Source organism: Bactrocera dorsalis, chromosome 3 (assembly GCF_023373825.1).
Source record: "Bactrocera dorsalis isolate Fly_Bdor chromosome 3, ASM2337382v1, whole genome shotgun sequence".
Taxonomy (NCBI): domain Eukaryota; kingdom Metazoa; phylum Arthropoda; class Insecta; order Diptera; family Tephritidae; genus Bactrocera; species Bactrocera dorsalis.
Genome location: NC_064305.1, coordinates 54,160,163 through 54,181,402, shown reverse-complemented (window position 1 = coordinate 54,181,402; position 21,240 = coordinate 54,160,163). Strand labels below are relative to the sequence as shown.

The 21,240-nt window shown below is 34.3% G+C and overlaps 1 protein-coding gene across 4 annotated transcripts; it reads left to right on the top strand.

Moving 5' to 3' along the window:
* Window positions 1–809: 809 nt before the first annotated feature.
* Window positions 810–20,829, top strand: LOC105227657 (facilitated trehalose transporter Tret1-2 homolog). Of its 4 annotated transcripts, none has more exons than XM_011207116.4 (7): window positions 810–932; window positions 14,579–14,783; window positions 14,848–14,983; window positions 19,012–19,206; window positions 19,290–19,438; window positions 19,533–19,692; window positions 19,756–20,829. In XM_011207116.4, the coding sequence occupies exons 2-7, from the start codon at window positions 14,652–14,654 to the stop codon at window positions 20,643–20,645; spliced, it is 1,662 nt and encodes a 553-aa protein (XP_011205418.2). In that variant the 5' UTR covers window positions 810–932; window positions 14,579–14,651; the 3' UTR covers window positions 20,646–20,829. The 4 variants fall into 4 exon arrangements, with proteins under 4 accessions (XP_011205418.2, XP_011205419.2, XP_011205414.2 ...); XM_011207117.4 differs by lacking the exon at window positions 810–932 and adding an exon at window positions 2,223–2,719 and having other exon boundaries at window positions 14,591–14,783; XM_011207112.4 differs by lacking the exon at window positions 810–932 and adding an exon at window positions 2,224–2,719.
* Window positions 20,830–21,240: the final 411 nt, after the last annotated feature.

The window sequence follows — 21,240 nt, the reverse complement described above, 5'->3', positions numbered from 1 at the left end:
TTCCCGTACAGCAAACGTTTTCTTGGTTCTATACGATAAATAAAAAATACAAATTCGGTGGTTTTTTGATTCGAAAAATTTCGAATGTATATTTTTTTCCATGTTTAAGAGAAAATATTTATAAAATATCTCTTAACAGAAAAAATATTTATTTTAACATACCAAACCGATTTCTTATATTGAGTACGGTTATGAGTGAAATGTGTTCTTTCATTTGATATTACTAATTTTTTACAAAAAACAATATTTGTAGAAAATAGAAACAACTTTTTTAAACAAATTCAATTACAATTTATTTCTCAATCGCTTTAGAAAATTGTTTTCTTAACGCAATATATTTTATTTAATGAAAAATCATACACAAAAAGAAAAACATTAAACTTTTACTTGATCAAAAGTTATCCGTGTTGTTCTTCAGCTGCGCAGCAATAAATGTGCTCACTTACGTATACATAAAATAGGAACTTCTATTTTTCTAATTGACAGGAAGTTTAGCTTCTCTTCTTCACTGGCGTAGACACCGCTTACGCGATTATAGCCGAGTTTAGCTTAACCCAAATTAAATTTTAACTTGAAATATTCATAATTATTTGTATCGGCGTTAGTTCTAAACTAAGACACTTACTTCGGCATGCAAGCGCATAGGCGTCGAAGGGAAAGCTCGTGCATTGGCTACTGCCAATGTCAAGTTCACTTGGCTAACGAACGACAACGAACGGTGCTACAAACCGACATACGCGTACATATTTATAAATACTTACGTGTGATACTTGTTCGAATCGGTCAACACACATTCACACACACACACCCAGGCAGTGAAAAGCTCAGAGAAGGCAGAATGTGTGGGGCGCTCGTTATGCCACCAATATTACAAGTAGGTGTTTGCTTTGTGTCGAAGCAGTGACAAATTGTATTGCCGCTTTGCTGTTAATGTAAGCAATAACTGTTAAATTTCTGTATACATTTCAGTTAAAGTTGCAAGTGTTCCGCGTGTGAGACAGGGAGATTGCTGACGATGATTTGATTTCATTAAATTGCAATTTTTCTAACAAATGTTTGTGTAGACTTACATACATACATATATTCACGTTGTATTAATTATTTGTATTGGCCTGTGTAACGAAACGTAAGTTTGACGCAATTTTCCAGCAATTGAGAATGCAGCGGAGCAGAGCTAAGCGCAGCAAAGTACAATGTAGTGGTGCGTCGGCTCGCGTGGCAACGCGTTACTGATTACCGCGATATTAAGTGAATGGGAAATCGGACAGACTATTAGCCGCAAAATTGCATAAATTACCAAGTTGCAATTTGTTTATTGGATGAACAATCCGGTACGCCAGCAGTGCAGCGTCTTGTCTATTATACTTATGACTGTTTATGCACATACTTCAATACAAATGAGTTTTTATATTATTTAGCGTGCATAATACACGGTGAGAAACGTCACTGTGAGTGATTACATTGACGCGCTGAGGCGATTAAGCCGTGTTCGTCTGCCTGTTAATACCTCAGTTTTTAAGATATCGGTCTGAAAATTTGAACACATCATTTTCTCCCTAAGAAGCTATCTACTCATTTCCCGTTACCACTGATATGGGATTACTGTATGTAGTTGTCATTACCAATTGACCAATTGTATGGAAAGCCTTTTCATTTAACGAGATATCTTTACAAAAGATATGATGGGTTATAGTCTAAGGGTATAAGTCTAACCTTCCAATAAATTGATCAGATCGGATCACTATAGGACATAGCAGCAGTATTTACCGACCAATCAAAATCAAGTTCCTGTAATGAATATTTTGTATTTGTGATACCGTCGGTGCAACCGAAGATATTTTTGAGTAATTATTTTACCTATTTTAAGTTTGAAGCATTTTAATTTCCTTTGAAGCACTTTAATTTGCTTTGAAGCTCAAAGTTTTCAAAGTGAGTCTTAAATTTTTGACTGTGTATGCGTCTGTATGTAAACGACCGGTGGAGTGACTTGTAGCTGGTGACTTGATTCGCCGCAATTGAACGGTCAACAAAGTGGCGTTTATGTCGCGTGAGTCCAGCTAATAAGAGCCCGCAGCAAGTGCATACAAAAGTATGTGTATATTGTACTTAAGTATGTCGCTATGTAGGGTGTCTCTGCCATTTGTTTCATTGTTCATCGTTCAATTGTTCGAATTGAATTTGTTTGCCGGTATTGGCTGACGACTCGATTTGCACTTTGGCTACAGCAATTCATAGGCGACTTGCCATTGTTCAATAACGGCTCGAAGCACGCGGACGCTTAGCGGCAAATGCTAACGGCAACGTTCATAATTATACTGACAGTATCAAGTTCCTGTAACATTTTATGTCTGTTAACACGAGTCCTTTAAGTTTGCTGCGTTCGGTGTGGCAAATATAATTAAGTGAATCTGAAGGATATTAATATCCTGCTACATCCGTTGGACTAGACAAGTGCCGTGAAGTAAGGACGTTTTACCACTGAACTTGAACTGTACAATGACATTACATGAAAATATGTTCAAATAAAGAATATAAGTACAGAAATTATAATTGAATGCAAATTAAATATCTAACGCGGAACACGGAAAGTTTTTAAAAGTAAACTGTTTATGTGATAATCCAAATAAATTCATGTGCTTTTTAATTCAAATGTGCATTTACTCGTAAACGGTTTTATTATACTACTACGGTCGAGACAGGTTTACAAGACCAAGTGAAGGTGAATCTTGCTAGTTTTACTGAAAAGTTTTAGCTTTTGCAGTCATATACACTCAGTTATTTCTATATCATAAACTAAAATAACAATAAAAAATAAGTTTTTAATATTATAGTATTACTTATATCCTTATGAATAAAAAATGTTATTCCAAAGGGTTGCGAAGTTTCATCATACCCATAAAACGGTATTTCTCGAAAAACTGAAGGAGATATGGATTAGTAAGAGACGCTGAAGCAAGCAAAATTTGAAAAAAAAGAGATTTCAAAAAGAGGCCATCCTTTTGTGATACTGGCCACCGATAAAATCATGGTTTTCTTAACAAATCTTTCCAGCAGAAGTAGACTTCAAAATTTTGCCCAAGAACTGCAATTAGATTCAACTATGCACATACATACATGCAAATGTATATACTTAAGTATACGTTTAAACGTTAATTTATTTATTATCGCAGTAGTAATGCTGTTATCTCGAGTCTTGATTAAGAGTTTAAAAGCTAAACAAAACAAACAGTTTGAACCACATAATCAAGACTCTACTTTCATAACATGGAATTGGAATGAATATGATAATAATAAGAGAGATTTTCAATTTCAATTAAACATTTTATTTTGTAATCTCTTATTAATTCTCACTGTGTGATTTTTCGTACTTAATGACCCGATCTCATCGTTGCAATAGAATAATTTTAAGTACCGTTTGATCTAATGTTAATTAGCATATTCTCGCTTAATTTTATTGAGCTATCTGCTATTTATATGTATCCGATATGAACTCAAATAAAAACAAGTAAGGAAGGGCTAAGTTCGGGTGTAACCGAACATTTTATACTCTCGCATGATAAAGTGATAATCGAGATTTCATTATCCGTCATTTACCTATCATTATTGGTTCCTAATGTATATATTATACAGAGAAGGCATCAGATGGAATTCAAAATAGCGTTATATTGCAAGAAGGCGTGGTTGTGAACCGATTTCACCCATATTTCGTACATGTCATCAGGGTGTTGAGAAAATATAATATACCGAATTTCATTGAAATCGGTGGAGTAGTTCCTGAGATATGGTCCATAAGTGGGCGACGCCATGCCCATTTTCAATTTAAAAAAAAAAGTCTGGGTGCAACTTCCTTCTGCCATTTCTTCTGTAAAATTTAGTGTTTCTGACGTTTTTTGTTAGTCGGTTAACGCACTTTTAGTGATTTTCAACATAACCTTTGTATGGGAGGTGGGCGTGGTTATTATCCGATTTCTTCCATTTTTGAATTGTATATGGAAATGCCTAAAGGAAACGACTCTATAGAGTCTGGTTGACATAGCTATAGCAGTTTCCGAGATATCTACAAAAAACTTAGTAGGGGGCGGGGCCACGCCCACTTTTCCAAAAAATTACGTCCAAATATGCTCCTCCCTTGTGCTAAATTTTACTTTAATATCTTTACTTAAGGCTTAGTTATAACACTTTATAGGTTTTCGGTTTCCGCCATTTTCTGTGCGTAGCAGTGGGCCGATTTTGCCCATCTTCGAACTTAACCTTCTTATGGAGCCAAGAAATACGTGTACCAAGTTTCATGATGATATCTCAATTTTTACTCAAGTTACAGCTTGCACGGACAGACAGGGATTTCAACTCTACTCGTCACCCTGATTACTTTGGTATATAAAACCATATCTGACTCTTTTAGTTTTAGGACTTACAAACAACCGTTATGTGAACAAAACTATATTACTCTCCTTAGCAACTTTGTTGCGAGAGTATAAAAAACGAAATTTAATATCTTAGATAATTTGAGGGAAAAGTCAACCTTGTAATTATGATTAAGCACCTAGGTACGTCTATTTCATTTTGTCATAATATAAATATTGACCAATATGAACTGGGTAAAGTAAGCCGAAAAATTTAAAATTGCTATGTTGAGGGCTGAAGAAGGTCCAATCTTATTACATTTTTAATAACATTCAACTAATATGCTTGAGCACGTTGGCCGTAATATATTTGGCGTATACGTGTGTATGGTATGCAGTCAACCAAATGATTGAAACACCTTATATTATGAAAGGTATTGAACTGATTTTATCCAATTTTAGCACCAGAGATATTATTTTCAGAAAGAGATATCATCTCTTTTTGTCACACAACAATACTCTTGATATTTCCTTTTCATACCCTGCACAGGATATATTCCTCAAAGTTTGTAACACCCAAAAGGCCGTGGAAGGCTGCACAAAGTATATGGGCCATTCCATCAATTGGCGAGATGATTTTGTACGCGTAGTTCTCCGATTTTTACAAAACTTTAGAATATCATAATATAGACCAAAAGAAGAATATGTTCCATTGTTTTTTGACGCGCAATTCAAATTGATATCAAACAAAAAAATGACTATTTCTTTTATTTTTTAACGACCTCAAAATTGAGTGAAAAAAATTTTTCGTTATCCGATTTTATGTAAAAACCTCTCAGCTTTCTGATAAAAACATTTTCAAAATCCAAAAAAAAATTTTTTTTTTCCAAAAACCCGGTTTTTTGTGCTTTTCCACCAACTTTTTTTCAAAAATCGATTCCTCGTTAAATTGTACATAAGAATCAGTGTTCAAAAATATGGGACTCTGATCTCATGAACAGGAAAAAAATGCAAAGTTGTCGCTATACGGTGCATATTTTTATGAATGAAGACACTGATTTCTGCATTAATTCAAGTCTAAGAATACAATTTACATATTTACGAGTATCTCCTTCACACAACCTTCTATGGGATCATAGTCCCATATTTTTGAACACCGATTCTTATGTAAAATTTAACGAGGAATCGAATGGAAAAGTCAATTTTGAAAAAAAGTTAGTGGAAAAACACAAAAATCCGGGTTTTTGGAAAAAAAATGTTTTTTTTTGGATTTTGAGCGACAACTTTGCATTTTTTTTGCTGTTGATGGGATCAGAGTCCCATATTTTTGAACACTGATTCTTATGTAGAATTTAACGAGGAATTGAATGGAAAAGTCAATTTTGAAAAAAAAAGTTGGTGGAAAAACACAAAAAAAAATGGAAACAAATTTTTTTTGGGGATTTTGAAATTTTTTTGGATTTTGAAAATATTTTTATCAGAAAGCTGAGATTTTTTTACTTAAATTGGATAATTTAAAAATTTTTTTCACTCAATTTTAAGGTCGTTAAAAAATAAAAGAAAGAATCATTTTTTTGTTTAATCTCAATTTGAATTGCGCGCCAAAAAACAATGGTGCAACTTTGACCACTAAAAAGTTAACTGATATTCTTCTTTTGGTCTATATTATGGTATTCTAAGGTTTGGTCAAAACCGGAGAACCACGGGTACAAAACCATGTCGCCAATTGATGGAATGGCCCATATGCATAAATAATCAGTCTGACAAGCCAAGCCATTCGTCTGCAATACCCACACTGCTTATTTGGGAAAAGCCGAAATCTGACCACTATAGCATATATTTACCATCAAATTGAACGATTGGAATCAAGTCCTTGTAATTGACAGGGTATCTTCAAGAAAGTCGGTATAGATTAATATGTTATTACATTACGGACGACTCTAGCATATAGTTGACATACAAACTGTTCGGTCAAATTCAAGCCCTTAGAGATGGGAAACTTTTTTATTTGTCAAGGTATCGTCACGAAATTTGAGAATCTGTCATTATCTGATATATATAATCTCCGAAAATATTGTCCAGATCGGACCACTATATTAGGTCAACTGACCGATCAAAATGCAGATACATGTCTTTTTATACCCTTACTTTATAAACTCATAGATGCCTGTATAATTTATTACGGGGCACACAACTTGTCATAACGCATCACAAAATCATAAAATTATAATTTTTACGTTTGTTTAAAAAAATGTTGTTGGATTACATACAAAAATGGCATTACGCAATTACAATTCTCAACGCTAGTTTCTCGGTTCGTTAAACTTATAACTTTATGAGACTATATAAAACCCCTATATATTTTTTGCTTTAAACATTTAAATTGTTATGCGTTTTAAGAATGCTATTGAAACTTGAGTATCCTTAAAGTTGAAGAACTTGCGATTGAATAACCCCTCATTGATAGTATTATCAAGTACCATATTGCTTTCTTCGCACTATTTCTATTCTTTACGCCTTCCGATCAAAGTAACCGGCCATCAAACAATAACTAGAGCCGTCAAAACAAAAATATTAAAATATTTATAAAATTCAGTTATAACATTTACCTTTTTTATTGAAGACTGCCTACTGCAAACTGTTTTAAAATTTCTAAGTTTCTTGCTTCGAATTGCCTTTTCTTATTTGCGTTGGAGAAACGACTTAATCTTACTTTCATTACAACAAGTAACCATGATATCAAAGATAATGATTATATTTATTAAATTCATTGCAAAAAACTTAATCTATGCAAAGAATAAGGTACATGCAATAGAAGTGTTGATTAAGAGCTTATAAAATCTCCAACTTATGATTCATAACCCTGAGACATTTCAACTGTAATATTTTACTTACTCGTGTAATAATAATTTGAGGCACTTTTTTTAATATTTTGTACTGTAAAATTTCTTTTTATAACGTTTCTATCAGCTTCCCCTAGTTGTATGTGTATTTGAAACGTCTATAATTTCAAGTCTTGCTCCGAAGAAGTTTCTTTAGCATCTCGTTATACCCTCAGACAATGGGTAAAATGACCACGCCCACTCCCCATATGAAGGCTATGTTGAAAACTACTGCACTCACTCACTGAATAAATGCGCCACAAGCATTAAACTACTTGACCAATTTTAACCAAATTTGGAGTGAGAGGTTACTCAGCCATTCCTATCACACACTATGAAAATCGGACAACAACTACGTCAACTTCCCATATAACACAACCTTATCTTACCCAACCTTTAATAAGTGGTCTTAAGATATTTAATCTTTCGCCTAAAAATTGTCTAAATAGGGCTATAAATTCTGAAGGATCCATATATCCGAACTCCCGTGCATGTGACTGATTTTATAACGATTTTATTAGCTTCTCATGTATGTTTGTACTGGAAGAGTATACCCCTAAAAACATATTTTAGCACATTAAACTAATAAATGAAAAATAAATATACTTAAAAAAAAAAAATAAAAAGCAAAATACTAATAGAAAAATAATTACTGTATCATCTAACAACAATAATTGACCAAAAATTACTCTTATTACGCCATATTTTGCGCATATCGGGCAGCAAACGCGTTTCTCAACGTACCTTTCGTTTATTATTGTTGTCTGGCAATATTAGTAATTATTTTTCTGTTTTTTGTTTGATGTACTTTTTAGTTTATTTTTAACTTTATTTATTTTAAATTTGTGTTCTCTTTTATTGTAGAAATTATTGAGTTAAAGAATAATGAGTAGTATTTTTATACGAAATTGCAAACTTCAGATACTCTCTTCAGACGAAAATATGAGATAATTTCGAAGTTGCCTCATTACTTTTTACGTGCAAAAACTGGCATTTTTGTTACACGAGAAAGCGATCAACGAAACAAAAAAAAAATAATTTTTAACTAGTTAGTCTAGCGTACATGGATACAAATATTCTAAACGTAATTATACATACATACATATATAACATATTTACATTATTACCTACGTGTTTATGACTACTTATAAATCAGTTCGGTTATGCAATTACAAAGTTGTAATCATGAAAAGAAGCAGCAGTTTAAGATGTCTAGCAATTAGTTGTATGTACATATGTATATGCATATGTATGTGTAGTAGGATGTGCAAGTTAAGACATTTTTATTTCTTTGTGGACACATGGAAATTGTTTATTTTATGGTGAAAAAAAAGTTACCTGAAAATTTTTAATTTGATTTTATTTTTGAAAAACTTTGTAAACGTAAACGTTGTAAAACTAAAATGTCATAACAAAGCGCTAAATTAAGATACAAAAATCTAATTTGGCAAAGGGGCTCGCAGTAGCAAGAGGGACCTGTGGGCAAACAAGTGTTGAAATAAGAGGTGTAGGCCAGCCCTCTAATAAGTTTAATGTACATACACCATAACCAATAAAGTTACAATACCAAAATTTGCCCAGCACAAATACTATAAGAACTCTTCTTGACAGTGTGAATTATCGACTCGAAATAAAACCTCGTCCACTCCCCATATAACGGTAGTGCTAAAAACTACAAAAAGTGCGATATATCAATAACAGTGTTGTCCAACGTGACTGTGTGCACGTTATGCTTGTGTTGGTTATTCTAGCGTCAACTGATCGCAAAATTCTTCTTTGCTTGCCTACGAAGTTGAATACAGTAGCACAATCGTGCTTTCACAGACACTTGTCGCGACATGTTGGTGTGAGGTGTCTGGCACTGTCCGTGCGCTATTGTGCGCATAGGCCGTGGACAACGCTGATCTATATATGTATGCCAGAGACATAAAATTTTACACCCAAGATGATGTGAGAAAGTTTTAGAGGAGCAGTTGTAAAAATTGGACTATGCTTGTGGTACCGCACACTTTTCAGTGAAATACCTTACCTCGGGACCCGCCTGACCGATTTCGACTAAACGTGGCATTTCTCTGACATTTTTATGTTTTTCTTCTTTATATAGCAGGACGGGAATAATAAGTTACTTATATAGTTCACTTATAGAGTTTGGTTTTTGTTCGTCGAGAGAGGACTTTACTTCTCAACTGTCCACTCAGTTAGATTTCGAGGCTGACATTGTTATTGCTGTTAATACTAGTTCCAAGATAGACGAAATTATCTACGACTTCGAAGTTATGAATTTCAACAGTGACGTCGCGATTGCGACGACTGTTTGTTTTATGACAGAAGATATTGTATTCGTTCACTATCAGACCCATTTGCTTCGCTTCCTTATCCATTCTGGAAAATACAGAACTAATGGCGCAGCTGTTGAGACCAATGATATCAACATCGTCGACGTACGCCAGCAGTTGTACACTCTTATAGAAGATTTTACTTGCTCCATTAAGTTCTGTGGCTCGAATTATTTTCTCCAGCGGCAGATTGAAGAAGTCACACGACGGCACACAGCCGTATTAGGTTTGTGGGAATACCAAATTCAGACATCGTGGTATAAAGGCAACTTCCTTTCGTGTTGTCAAAAGCAGCTTCGTAATCGACTAAGAGGTGATGAGTGTCGGTTCTCTTTTCATGGGTCTTTTCCAAAATTTTGCGCATGATGAATATCTATGGACAGATAAATACTTTCTCCATAGTTCTTCAAAAATGAAGCCGGTCGTAATGTGACAGTCAATGGGCAATAAATAACTTTCTCTTGCCAGAATTAATGGTATTGATGTAGACGACCTCTTGTTCAATTTATTGAAGGAAACTTTTGGTGAGCGTATTATCTCGTATCGTGGGTCTGTGGTGTCGCCTGGAAAATCGTGCCAATTAACGCCGCTAAACTATTTTTGTGTGCTTATGTGAAGTTGTTTTTCTATGCAGACAAACACGAGACGTTTGACAGCTTGGAAGAAAATATTTGGCGCGAAATTCCTGGGAAAATTGCGCCTCTTCGCCGGAATTTGTTCGAGCCAACTACGCAAGTCACTTCCCGGAAATCATTCGTAAAACAGAGTGACCAACCTTTATCTTTATAATAAAGCTAAATAATTGGCCATACTATTAAAACTGTTCAAAATCACTCGTTTAAAAAAAGACCCTTTATATATGTATGTATGTACATATGTACTATATGTGCATATATACCTATGTCGATTGTCGTCTAACGTCATGGTTGATAAGGATGAGTAAGTAACTGAGGGCGAGTTTTATAAAAAATTGATCAAATCGATAAGTATATGATATCGTATGTACATATATATGTATTTATTTCAATTGCATTTGTTCTTCTATGCTATGAAAAATGTAAAACACAATATTTTTGTTATTGTTTAAACACACATCCATACATACCTACATACTTACGTATTTTTTCCTGTGTCCAGTGCAAGTGTTTTTCTATTACGTAAATGAGCTGTGATAAGTCACTTTCAAGCCTCTCTAAAATGTCACGTTGTATGCATTTTGCTCAAAGTTCGGTTTGTTAAATAATACTGTATTCATACATATGTACCTACATATACTTATCTTCACCTATTACAGCACTTATCACCTTACTATGTACATATAATATGAGAAAAGGTATATTTTTAAATTTTTTTAATGCATTCTTTAAATATTATTTTAAATCCAAAATACGCTTTCATTAGTAGGTATTTTTAAGATAAAAGATTTTTATAAGAAAACCTCCGTCGCCATACGTAAAGTGTGTGCATAAACTATAATTAGGCTTATTGTTGCCACTAGTTACAGTAATTCAAACTTCAGATTGACAATTAATAGTTTTAAAGTAATTTTTTTTAAATTTAGAAAATATTTTTGTTAATTTATTAATGCATTTTCAAGATTAATATCTTTTTATTCGAAACTAATATTCGAAATTCATAAAAACTGGAAATCACATTTTAACAGTATTTAACAGTTAACTAGAGAATTTAATTGTATATCTGTAGTGGTTCGCACAGATCCATATCAATCGAAAGAATTATAGTTATTTCGTTTGATTTTGCTCTACGTAATAAAAATGCACTCAACTTAACCGAACCTTTCTATTTCGTTGTCCATGACTCTACCACAAGTATTTATTATCAGGTAACGGTTTGAGTGATACAGAAACAGCTGTTTCAATTAGCTGTAGGAATTCCAATCAAAACAAATGCAAAAGCAACAAGAATAGAATTTCGTGTGCACTTCGCACTTCGTTTATGTCAGGAAAACCAAAGCCGTACCACATATTATTAACCGGCTCGTATTCAGCAAATCATCAAACTTAAAAGTTTTTACTACGGTTGACAAATTGAGTCTCCTTTGCGAAAATCACCTTAAAATAGCTACATACATACATATTTGACGGAGTAGAAATGTAGAAGTCCGTTTTACAATTGCGCGTTCGACCATAAATTCATGTTCGGTGTGTCGAACTATTTGGAAGTTTTGAATTTTTTCACGTACTTATAACGGTAAAGATACAAATTAATAAATCAATTATATGTATATAAAAAGTGGCGTCAATGTGTAACAAAGTTATAAAAATCATATAAGACTCGGACATGTTTTGAAAATAATTATTGAAAAGTAAATTCAAATACATAACTAAGAATGTACATATGTGTTAGTTACAATACTTAAAAGTGATAATTTGTTAAAAAAAATATATGTACATATGTATATAAGTATGTATATGGTTTTCGGTGAGATATGACACTCGTAAATTAACAAATTCTACGAAAATTGCTTGACAAGTGTAATGTCACATAATTACACACATACATACATACATATGTACACATGCAAGTAAAAAATAAGTACATACATACATACATTCGAGCAAATTAAACACGCCACATAAAGCAGCAACAAAGATTCTATATAGAAAATGAGTAAAATCTATAAGAAATCGAAAAAAACACAATTTGTGAAGTGAAAGTGCAGATTTTACAATCAGTTCAAAATGCTTGCATTTATAGTAAATACAAAGCCTGACAGGAATCTTTCATAGAGTGACATATACTTGTTTGTAGGTGGTCCACATCTGTTTGGGCATTCGACGTCTTCAAATTTGCTTATAATTTTGTATAAACAATGCCTTTGATTTTATCACAGAATTACTTAAAACGGAACATAATAATTACCAAAACTACACGCTAAAGGAAAAATTACATAGTTTATGCTTTTATTTGGGATAACAAAATCTTTACAGGAAGGTAATTTAACGGCATTAGTATTGCAAGGATACTACACAACAGTCACTAATTAAGACCAGGTCCTATTAAATTATATTAAGATCCCTTATTACGATAATATTAGATAAGGCCGCGTATCGTCGAGAAAAGGATCAGAAAGAATCCGATTTCTATAGCTGGGTAATGAAACTTATAAGGATAAAGCAGCGTTTATTTGTGAATCTCTTTAAAAAATAAATTATGGGTTTGTCACCACTCTGTTGAAATTCAAGTCATTCAAACTATCCGATCAATTTAAACAGCACTTACGAAATAGCGATTGATACTGTGCTATTGTATAATGCGCTTGACACAACAACAACCAAAATCGGTCTAGTCACGCCTACTTTCAATACAAAACTAAAACTAATAACATCAGCATATTTGACTTAGTAATAGATGTCTCAAGAATTAATAAATATAATGCAGTAGAGTACTAAAAACGCTTCTGAATTATGACCGAAAATGGTTGATATCTATTCATTCTTTCCCTCAATACATAAGTACTAATATTAAAAGTTTAGTCATTCCTTTTGACTTTAGACTACATATTTACCTTATATCGGATAATAATGTTAGATACATATGTATGTTGATGATTTCTTAATTTCTCGCATTATAGTAAATTAATTAAAATAAGTAAAAACATTAACTCTGGCTGTACCAAAGTTAGAATACGCTTAACAGGTGAATTTTTTATACCATAAAAAGGTATGTATAAAAAGATCTTTATCTTAATTTGGATCGCTCACTTTGTATTGCAGCTAATACTATAGTAATCCTATCTGAACAATATGTTCGGAGATCGGAGACCGCTTGGATAATATACATATGTCAAATTTTGTGAAAATCCCTGTCAAATAAAATAGATTTTCATACAAGGTGTTGTGTTTGTCGGACAGTTTGCATGGCAGTAGTGCGATGCTATTTTTACAATGAATAAAAATGTCGAACACAGAATTTGTCTCAAATTTTGTATTTATAACCAAATTTCGTGTGAGGAATCGTTACGGAGGTTGGAAAAGTCCTACTGAGATTCTAAAACAAAATCATCATTGAAGATCGTTGAAGACATGGCTCATTCTGGGCGACTTTCGACCTTTTCAACTGATGAAAATACATATGAGTTATAGAGAGGTGGCAAGAGAGCTCGACATTTCTCGCGAGTCTGCATCCACAGCGTGTTACTGTTTGGTGAGGATTTTCGGGTGGAGGCATAATTGGACCATACTTTTTTGAAAATGGCTTAATTTTAAGATTAGATTTCTTTTTAAAGGGTTATTTAAAATCACAGCCCTATTGTAACAAGCCAACAACCACATCGAACATGTGTGCAGATAAGGATTTACACCTAAATGAGAGCGATGTCTCGCCCTTAAAGCCTTCTTCTATCATCATGGGTTTAAAATTACATGCCTCTGATGCATTTATTTATGGATTTATCGCAATTTTAATATTTTTTAACATAATCGTTATGTATTTGTGAAGTGGTCGGCCATATTATCCGATTTCATCCATTTTTACAATATACATACATACAAGTATATAGGTAGGGGTGCTTAAGGTATTTGTCCGGAGCATATTTGGATATACATATATGTATTTGTCATACCGAATACTAATTTACATGAAGTACATTAAAAGACGTAACATCTAACAGTTGTTGAAGTCAAATCTAAGCAATTAATGTTTACAAAACGGAAATATTTAAAGTCTTACCATGAAATACATACGTATGTATAATTTTGATAAGATCGTTGAGGTATTCTGTGTAAGCAACTGAACCCATTGAATGAAGTTCGCATTAAAATTAACATATTTAAGAAACCATTAATAAGGGTAATGAAACGTGGTCGCCAGAGGATCTTACTTTCATTTATAGCTCCATTCAGAATAATGAGACAATAAGTTCAAAATAATTTATATGTATGTATGCAAATTTTTGGTTTATTTGAAATTTCTCCAGTATTCACCGTTGTTTTAATTTTTACAATGTACAATATTAATTGCATTTACATTACGATTTATATGCTGATTTTATTAGATATCATTTCAGATAAACATTGCAGTTATATACATACATACGTAAATTAATCAATATAATATAAAAACTCGAAATGACGAATCACTCTGAATTGGTGAAATTGCACAACGGTAGTTCAGCACAAAAAGTTTTAATTGTGAATGGACTCGATAAAATAAAGCCACCGAAACCGTTGGGCGAACGGAGAAAAGCAGTATTGCGTCAGGTAATTAAAAACTCAAGAATAATCAAATACATTGATAATTCGTACGAAAATGATATCATTATAGGAGCTGATGGTACTTCTTGGCAATACGTGTGTGGTAGCATCGGGCATGTCCGTGGCTCTACCTTCTGTATCGCTAGCTCAACTAACAGATCCCAATGATATTTACCATCTGAACACCGAGGAAAGTAGTTGGTTTGGTAAGTATGATGGGTAGTATTATATTAAAATATTCGAAAATCAATACTAATGATACCTATGTATATGTAATTTTTAAGATATAGTAATTAGACGACAGTGATCAGATAAGTAAGGACTCGCAGTTTTGTTTTGAGTTTTTAAATATGCTACCTCACTGCAATGTTCAACACTTTTTGAGCGCATTCCAAAGTTGTTTCTGTATCGTTCGTTAATCTCGGCAATACAGTAACTCGCTGTATTTTGTGACATGAGCAAAAAGTAGTATGAATTTTTTCATAATTTTAAAATGCTTAATTTATTTTTTAATGTGTATGTCGTCCCCATCTAAGTAATCACTTGTGGTGACGTTTTTTTAATCCACGAAATAGTGGTTAAAATCAATTTCCGAAATAGCCTTCAGTACGCATAGCGATTCACAATTAATGTCTTCAATTGACTCAAAACGGTTCCCCCCGGAGTGTTCGTTTGAGTTTGCTGAATAGCCAGAAGTCAATCGGTACTAAATCAGACGAAAACGGTGGTGCCAGTACGATATTGGTTAAACATTTGACGAAAAACTCACAAAGAATCAAAGCAGTATGCGGCAGTGTATTATCGTGGTGCAAAAATCAAAAGTTGTCATAATTCCAGTCTCTCTTAGCTTCGCCCAAACGACGCATAACACTCAAATAGTATTCCAATTTCTCAAGTCGGAGGGAATTCGGAGTGCACCACACCTCAATAATCGGAGAAAACTGTCAACATAACCTTGATTTTTGACCTGCCTTGGCATGGTTCTTTCGGCTTCGGCTCACCTTTGCCACCATAACAATCGTTTATTTCCAGGTCGTAAGCGTAGGTCCAGTCATCACCACTAATAATACGTTTCATAACCTCCATTGTTTCACGACGTTGATACGAAATAATATTTCAATATGAGTTTCACTTATCCTTCTTATTGTCCAATGATGCCAGTAAGATCTCTGACTGTAAATCGTCGATTCTCAAGCACCAATTCCTTTATTTTATTAACGTGCTGATCATCAATTGTTGCTTATTGCCGTTCTGGACATGGTTCGACATCAACGCGTTCTCTACACTCCTTGAATAATTTATACCAATAAAAAACACTTGTTCGCGACAAACAACAACAAGAAATTTGATTCAGCACACAAAATTTAATGCAACTTCTTTGTTGAAAAATTTCACTCATCGTAAAAATCGCCGAATTCACGTATGTATGTATGTACTTCAGAAAGACAAGCGTATTTAAACACTAATGATAAGTTTGATGTGACATTTGGCACACTTGGATGTCACTGTCATGCAAGTACTTTAGTTATAATTTCGAAACAATATCTGAAATAATACAAAACAACCACTTTCTTTTACAATTTCTATACGCCAGTTTAAGAAAAGCAGGTATAAATTTACTCATAAATAGAAGTGAAACTGAATGATTGGATTGGCAAGGATTTAATTTTCTATGATTAGAGGGAGAGGAATCATTTTAATCACGTGTCAAACACTTCTTGATAATAAATATTAATTTATTCATCATAATAGTTATACTTTTTTCAAGATACAATAATATTAGTATGAATATGTTGAATTAAATCTCAATCAGCTTCACCTTCATTCTCTGGTAGACTCTTCATGAACGAAATGATAGGTTTGTGGTAACTAAAATAGGTAATGAAGACTCTTGACTCCAAATTTTCGATGTAACGTGAGAAAACTGCATCGATCGTGGTACCATGGCGTGTAGTCGATTCAATGGGTGAATTGTTCATTTCCAATGACAATTTCTGTTGCAAGAACTGAATTAATGGCTTGGAATCCTCTGAAGCAAAATTAACATTAAAATCTCCACCTAGAATCATAGGTATTTTGTCCAGCTCTACTCCAACTTCTGCAGCCCCCACTGGAGTATACGGCAGCAAGTGAAGGTGAATAAACTCTATTATTTTCGCCATCTTCTGATTTGGTGAAATATAGAGTGCTATAAGCATAATCCGCTGTCCGCTTTCTGTGCGACATTCAGCTGCACATATTTCACTAACAGATGACAACCCAATTGAAAGCGATTCTAGTTGTTTCAAGTTCAGGTCCATATTGGGTGTCATGATGTTCGTTCCATGAGCAGTATTGCAAAGTATTGCGACACCCCCTGCTCTCACATTATGTCTTTTGAACTGTACGACACAATTAAAATTGGGAACATCAATTTCTTGATCGTGTACCTTCCACGTCTCTGAAAGTATCAATATATTAGAATCACCGGATCATTCAAATCTCCGCTATGAGCTCCTAAGCTTTGGCAATTGAGGGTTGTTATTGATAAGCCTGGTCTGCTGATGAACTCTCGGAGAATGTCAGTCAAAGTTATAAATGGATTTGTTGATAATCTTCTAAATTCTGATTGTAGCTTGTCCATTGATTGAGCTTTTTTCTGTCCATGATAAAATTTGTTCTTTCAATCCTTCGCAACGATGTACAATCCCTGTATACTTGTGACACGGGACAAGGCTACGTAAAGGAGTTGTTGTGAATGTGTCTTTTCGTATCCATAGACGATTTGATTAAACGTACCATCTTGAGACTTGTGGATAGTAATATCACACGCTGATACCAATGGCAGATGATTTCTTTTGACGAAAATCGTTTTATTATTGTTCAAATATATCGTAGAAGTTCTTCGTGCAATGGGAACTGCCGTGTGGCTGATGTTGTTTGCTTGGATAAACGCAGCACTATCGTCCACACTGTCACGTAAGAGGTTAGCACGTGTTTGCCTCCGTTCCCTGCTATCTCGTTCAATTTCAGTTCTACTTTTTTTTCCGTTTTCTATTCTGATCAATTCCTTCACTCGCCCGTTTTTTCTCCCGCCACGTTTTTGTCCTTTCTGCACCCGACTTCGGCATATTTGCACAAAACTCTCGATTTAAGTAATGAAGACACGCACAAAAACAAAATACGTTGCTTATGATCACTGTGTTAGAAAACAACAGCTGTTTTCCGCGATCGCGACGCCGCCTGAACGCAGAGAATGACATGAAAGACAGAAAGTCTTCCGTCTCATTCTCGCACGATACACAAGGCCTCTCACTCTCGCCCGATAGACGAGACGTAAGGTAGTCCGTCTCACTCTCGCTCGATTCCCGGAGGCCCTCACTCTTACTTACTACGTTAGAGCGAGCGTCACCAAAAAGGTTGCCGATCGAGATTTCAAAACCCTCCCATAAGAAGGTTTCACTTCAAAACCAGGTATAAATTTACTCATAAATGTACCTACATACATATGTATATATTATATTTAGATTTAATTGAAAAATAAAGTTTCAAACAAATGCAGTTGAAGGTTTCCCTTATTTGAAACGTTTTTTGTTTTTAATTTTCTATTATGTATACAATGTTCCAACCGACAGTTCCACAAAATCCAAGTTGTGTAATTATTTTTTACGAAATCGGTATAAATATTTATATAATTTTTTAAAAATATACCTTGTTGTCTAAAACGGAGTAAAAATACGAAAAAACCTAAACAGTTGAACTAATGTATGTTTACAAATACAAAAGATAAATAAAGAAATAAAGGATACATTGGTACAATCTGAACAATTTTAGAGATGCTTTGGACAATGATCCATTCAAAATTGAGTAGCTTCTTTGGAAGAAAAGCACGAATTGAAGGACTAGTATGGTTTTATACAGATGGACGGATAAACCGACAGACATGGCTAAATCAACTCAGTTCGTTATGTCGGCTATTTCTTTATATAATTTAAAGGGTCTCCAACGTTTTCTTTTAAAGGGTACACGCATCATGGCAAACATAATATACTCTCTTCAAGGTTTACAAAAAATAACACGGGAATGATAATGGAGAATAACAGTATGAGCACTGAAATTATATTTGTCCAGTCGAACGAAAAAAATAAAGGCTTAGGACTTAGTTTTTCTAAATATTTATAAAAGTGTCAAGTGTTAAGTGTTCCGAATTCATTTTAATTCCTAACGTTTAATTTACCTTTCTCGACAATTTCAGCTTCTATTAACAGTATGGCATGTCCGCTGGGAGGCCTATTAGTAGGTTATCTCATGGATCGCATCGGTCGTAGGAACACGATGTTATGCACGAATTTCGTCGGTATTATCGGATTATTGCTGCTTGTCACTGCCCCCCACCAAACCACACGTGATGCGATTTATATACAGTTACTCATCGGCAGATTTCTATGTGGTAAATTACTAAAAAGAAATGTAAATAGGCATTATGCAAACATCTAACAAATATTATTATCGTCAATGTAAATACATACGTAGGTCTTATGATTGGTTTATCACTGTCCCCAATTGGTTCGTATGCGGCGGAAATTAGTTTACCACGGATAAGGGGTCGTCTGATTATGGGTACATCGATAGCAATAGCCAGCGGTATATTACTTATGTATTTGTTAGGTTATTTTATACGGGTGAGTACTGAGTACATACTCGAATTTTGTATCTAGTTTGAATAATTAATAATAAATCGAATTAAACGAGTACTGAAACATGTCTTCATTACAGAACAATTTTAAATTAATCTCCATTATATCCGTCGTTTATCAGTGCTTGGCGTTCTGCTGTTGCCTTCCTATGCCTGAATCCCCAAGTTGGCTGCTACAAAAGGGCTATGAGGAGCGGGCTCGCAAGTCGCTGAAGTATTTTCGGGGTCTCTCAAAAAATGGTTAGTTTCTAAATCATTATGTGTATGTATGAAATATTCTGATTTAATTTCTTGCTAAAACAGATAATAACATTTACGAGGAATTCGAAACAGAATTGGCACTCATCAAGAAAAACTCAGACAGCAGTCGGACAGCCGCTGCCAATGAGTCGCTTTTACAGGCCATAAGAGCACCTGAGGTCTACAAACCATTGCTCATGATGATCGGCTTCTTTTTCTTTCAACAGTGCTCAGGAATTGTTGTTGTGATTGTATTTGCAGCACAAATCGCTACACGCGCTGGTGTCTCTGCCGATCCGCTGCTGGTGGCTGTGTTCGTTGGTGTTGCACGTATAATTACCACTTTTTTCATGGGCATGATTTTCGAAAAATGGGGACGTCGCCCAGCGGGTATAGTTTCAGCGACCGGAATGACGATTTGCATGACATTGCTTGCAGCTAACGGTTGGTGGCCAGTTATCGGCGAGCATGTCCCATTATTGTCTGTTTTTGCCATTGTGCTGCACATAATCTTCTCTACAATGGGTCTGCTAACCCTGCCATTCTTTATGATCTCAGAGGTTTTTCCACAACGTGTACGTGGCAGCGCCAATGGGTTCACACTGTGCGTTGGCCTTCTGTTCTCCTTTAGCGTAGTGAAGCTGTATCCCACCGCGGAAGCTTGGATAGGAACTGCAAATTGTTTCGCTTTTTTCGGTGCGATATCTCTATTAGGTGTGGCGTTCATTTATTTCATTGTGCCAGAGACGAAGGGCCGCACATTACTGGAAATTGAAAACTACTTCCGTACTGGACGGAAAGTGAGCAATGCAGAAGTTGCACGTCGGCAGTCACAAATAGCGATGGAGGAGGCTGCCGGAATATACCGTTCCGAACAGGAACTTAATGAAGTATTCTTGAAATTAAGTAAAGTAGACGAAGACGGCGAAAATAAACTAGACGCCAAAGAGTGATAGACTGTAGTAGTGAAAATCGTCAGGAAATAAGTATATTTGTCGAAACTTTTAAAAATGAGTTTAAAATGCCATATCTTTTATAAGAATAACTGTACTTGAAGTAAATATATGTATTAATAATTAGACTGTGATGTAAAATTTAAGGTCTAAAAGTAAAAGGACTTTTTTAACTCAAACATGATTTTGTGGATAATGTGTATAGTGTGTACTTTCTTACAATATTTACTTTGTACGAAAATCTATTTGAAAAAAGAACCGAATCCGGAATACGTGGTTACATATACATACATATATATGTATGCACATGTACATATGTATATTAGTAGCAGTGGTCACCACCGAAAAAATGTACATATGTATGTATGTACATACATTTAAAGCTACTAAATTTTCACAACTAACGGTAGATATACAAACTTCACAATAGGCTCTTCTAATAACGAGTCGTTTCTCCTTTATCCTCAATAATTATCGTAATTACCCCAAAACATGGTATGAAAAGAAGCATCAAATCATTTGTCTTTACGCAAACTTAATTTTCTTTACTACACAATTATCAAAGCTTAGCAAATTAAAGTCCAATAAATTTTTT

Bases quoted from the DNA above. Each gene is read 5' to 3' on its own strand.
- LOC105227657 (XM_011207116.4), top strand. From the start codon at position 14,652: ATGACGAATCACTCTGAATTGGTGAAATTGCACAACGGTAGTTCAGCA. The intron at 14,984-19,011 runs GTAAGTATGATG...CGACAATTTCAG, and splicing joins CGAGGAAAGTAGTTGGTTTG to CTTCTATTAACAGTATGGCA. The intron at 19,693-19,755 runs GTTAGTTTCTAA...TTGCTAAAACAG, and splicing joins TCGGGGTCTCTCAAAAAATG to ATAATAACATTTACGAGGAA.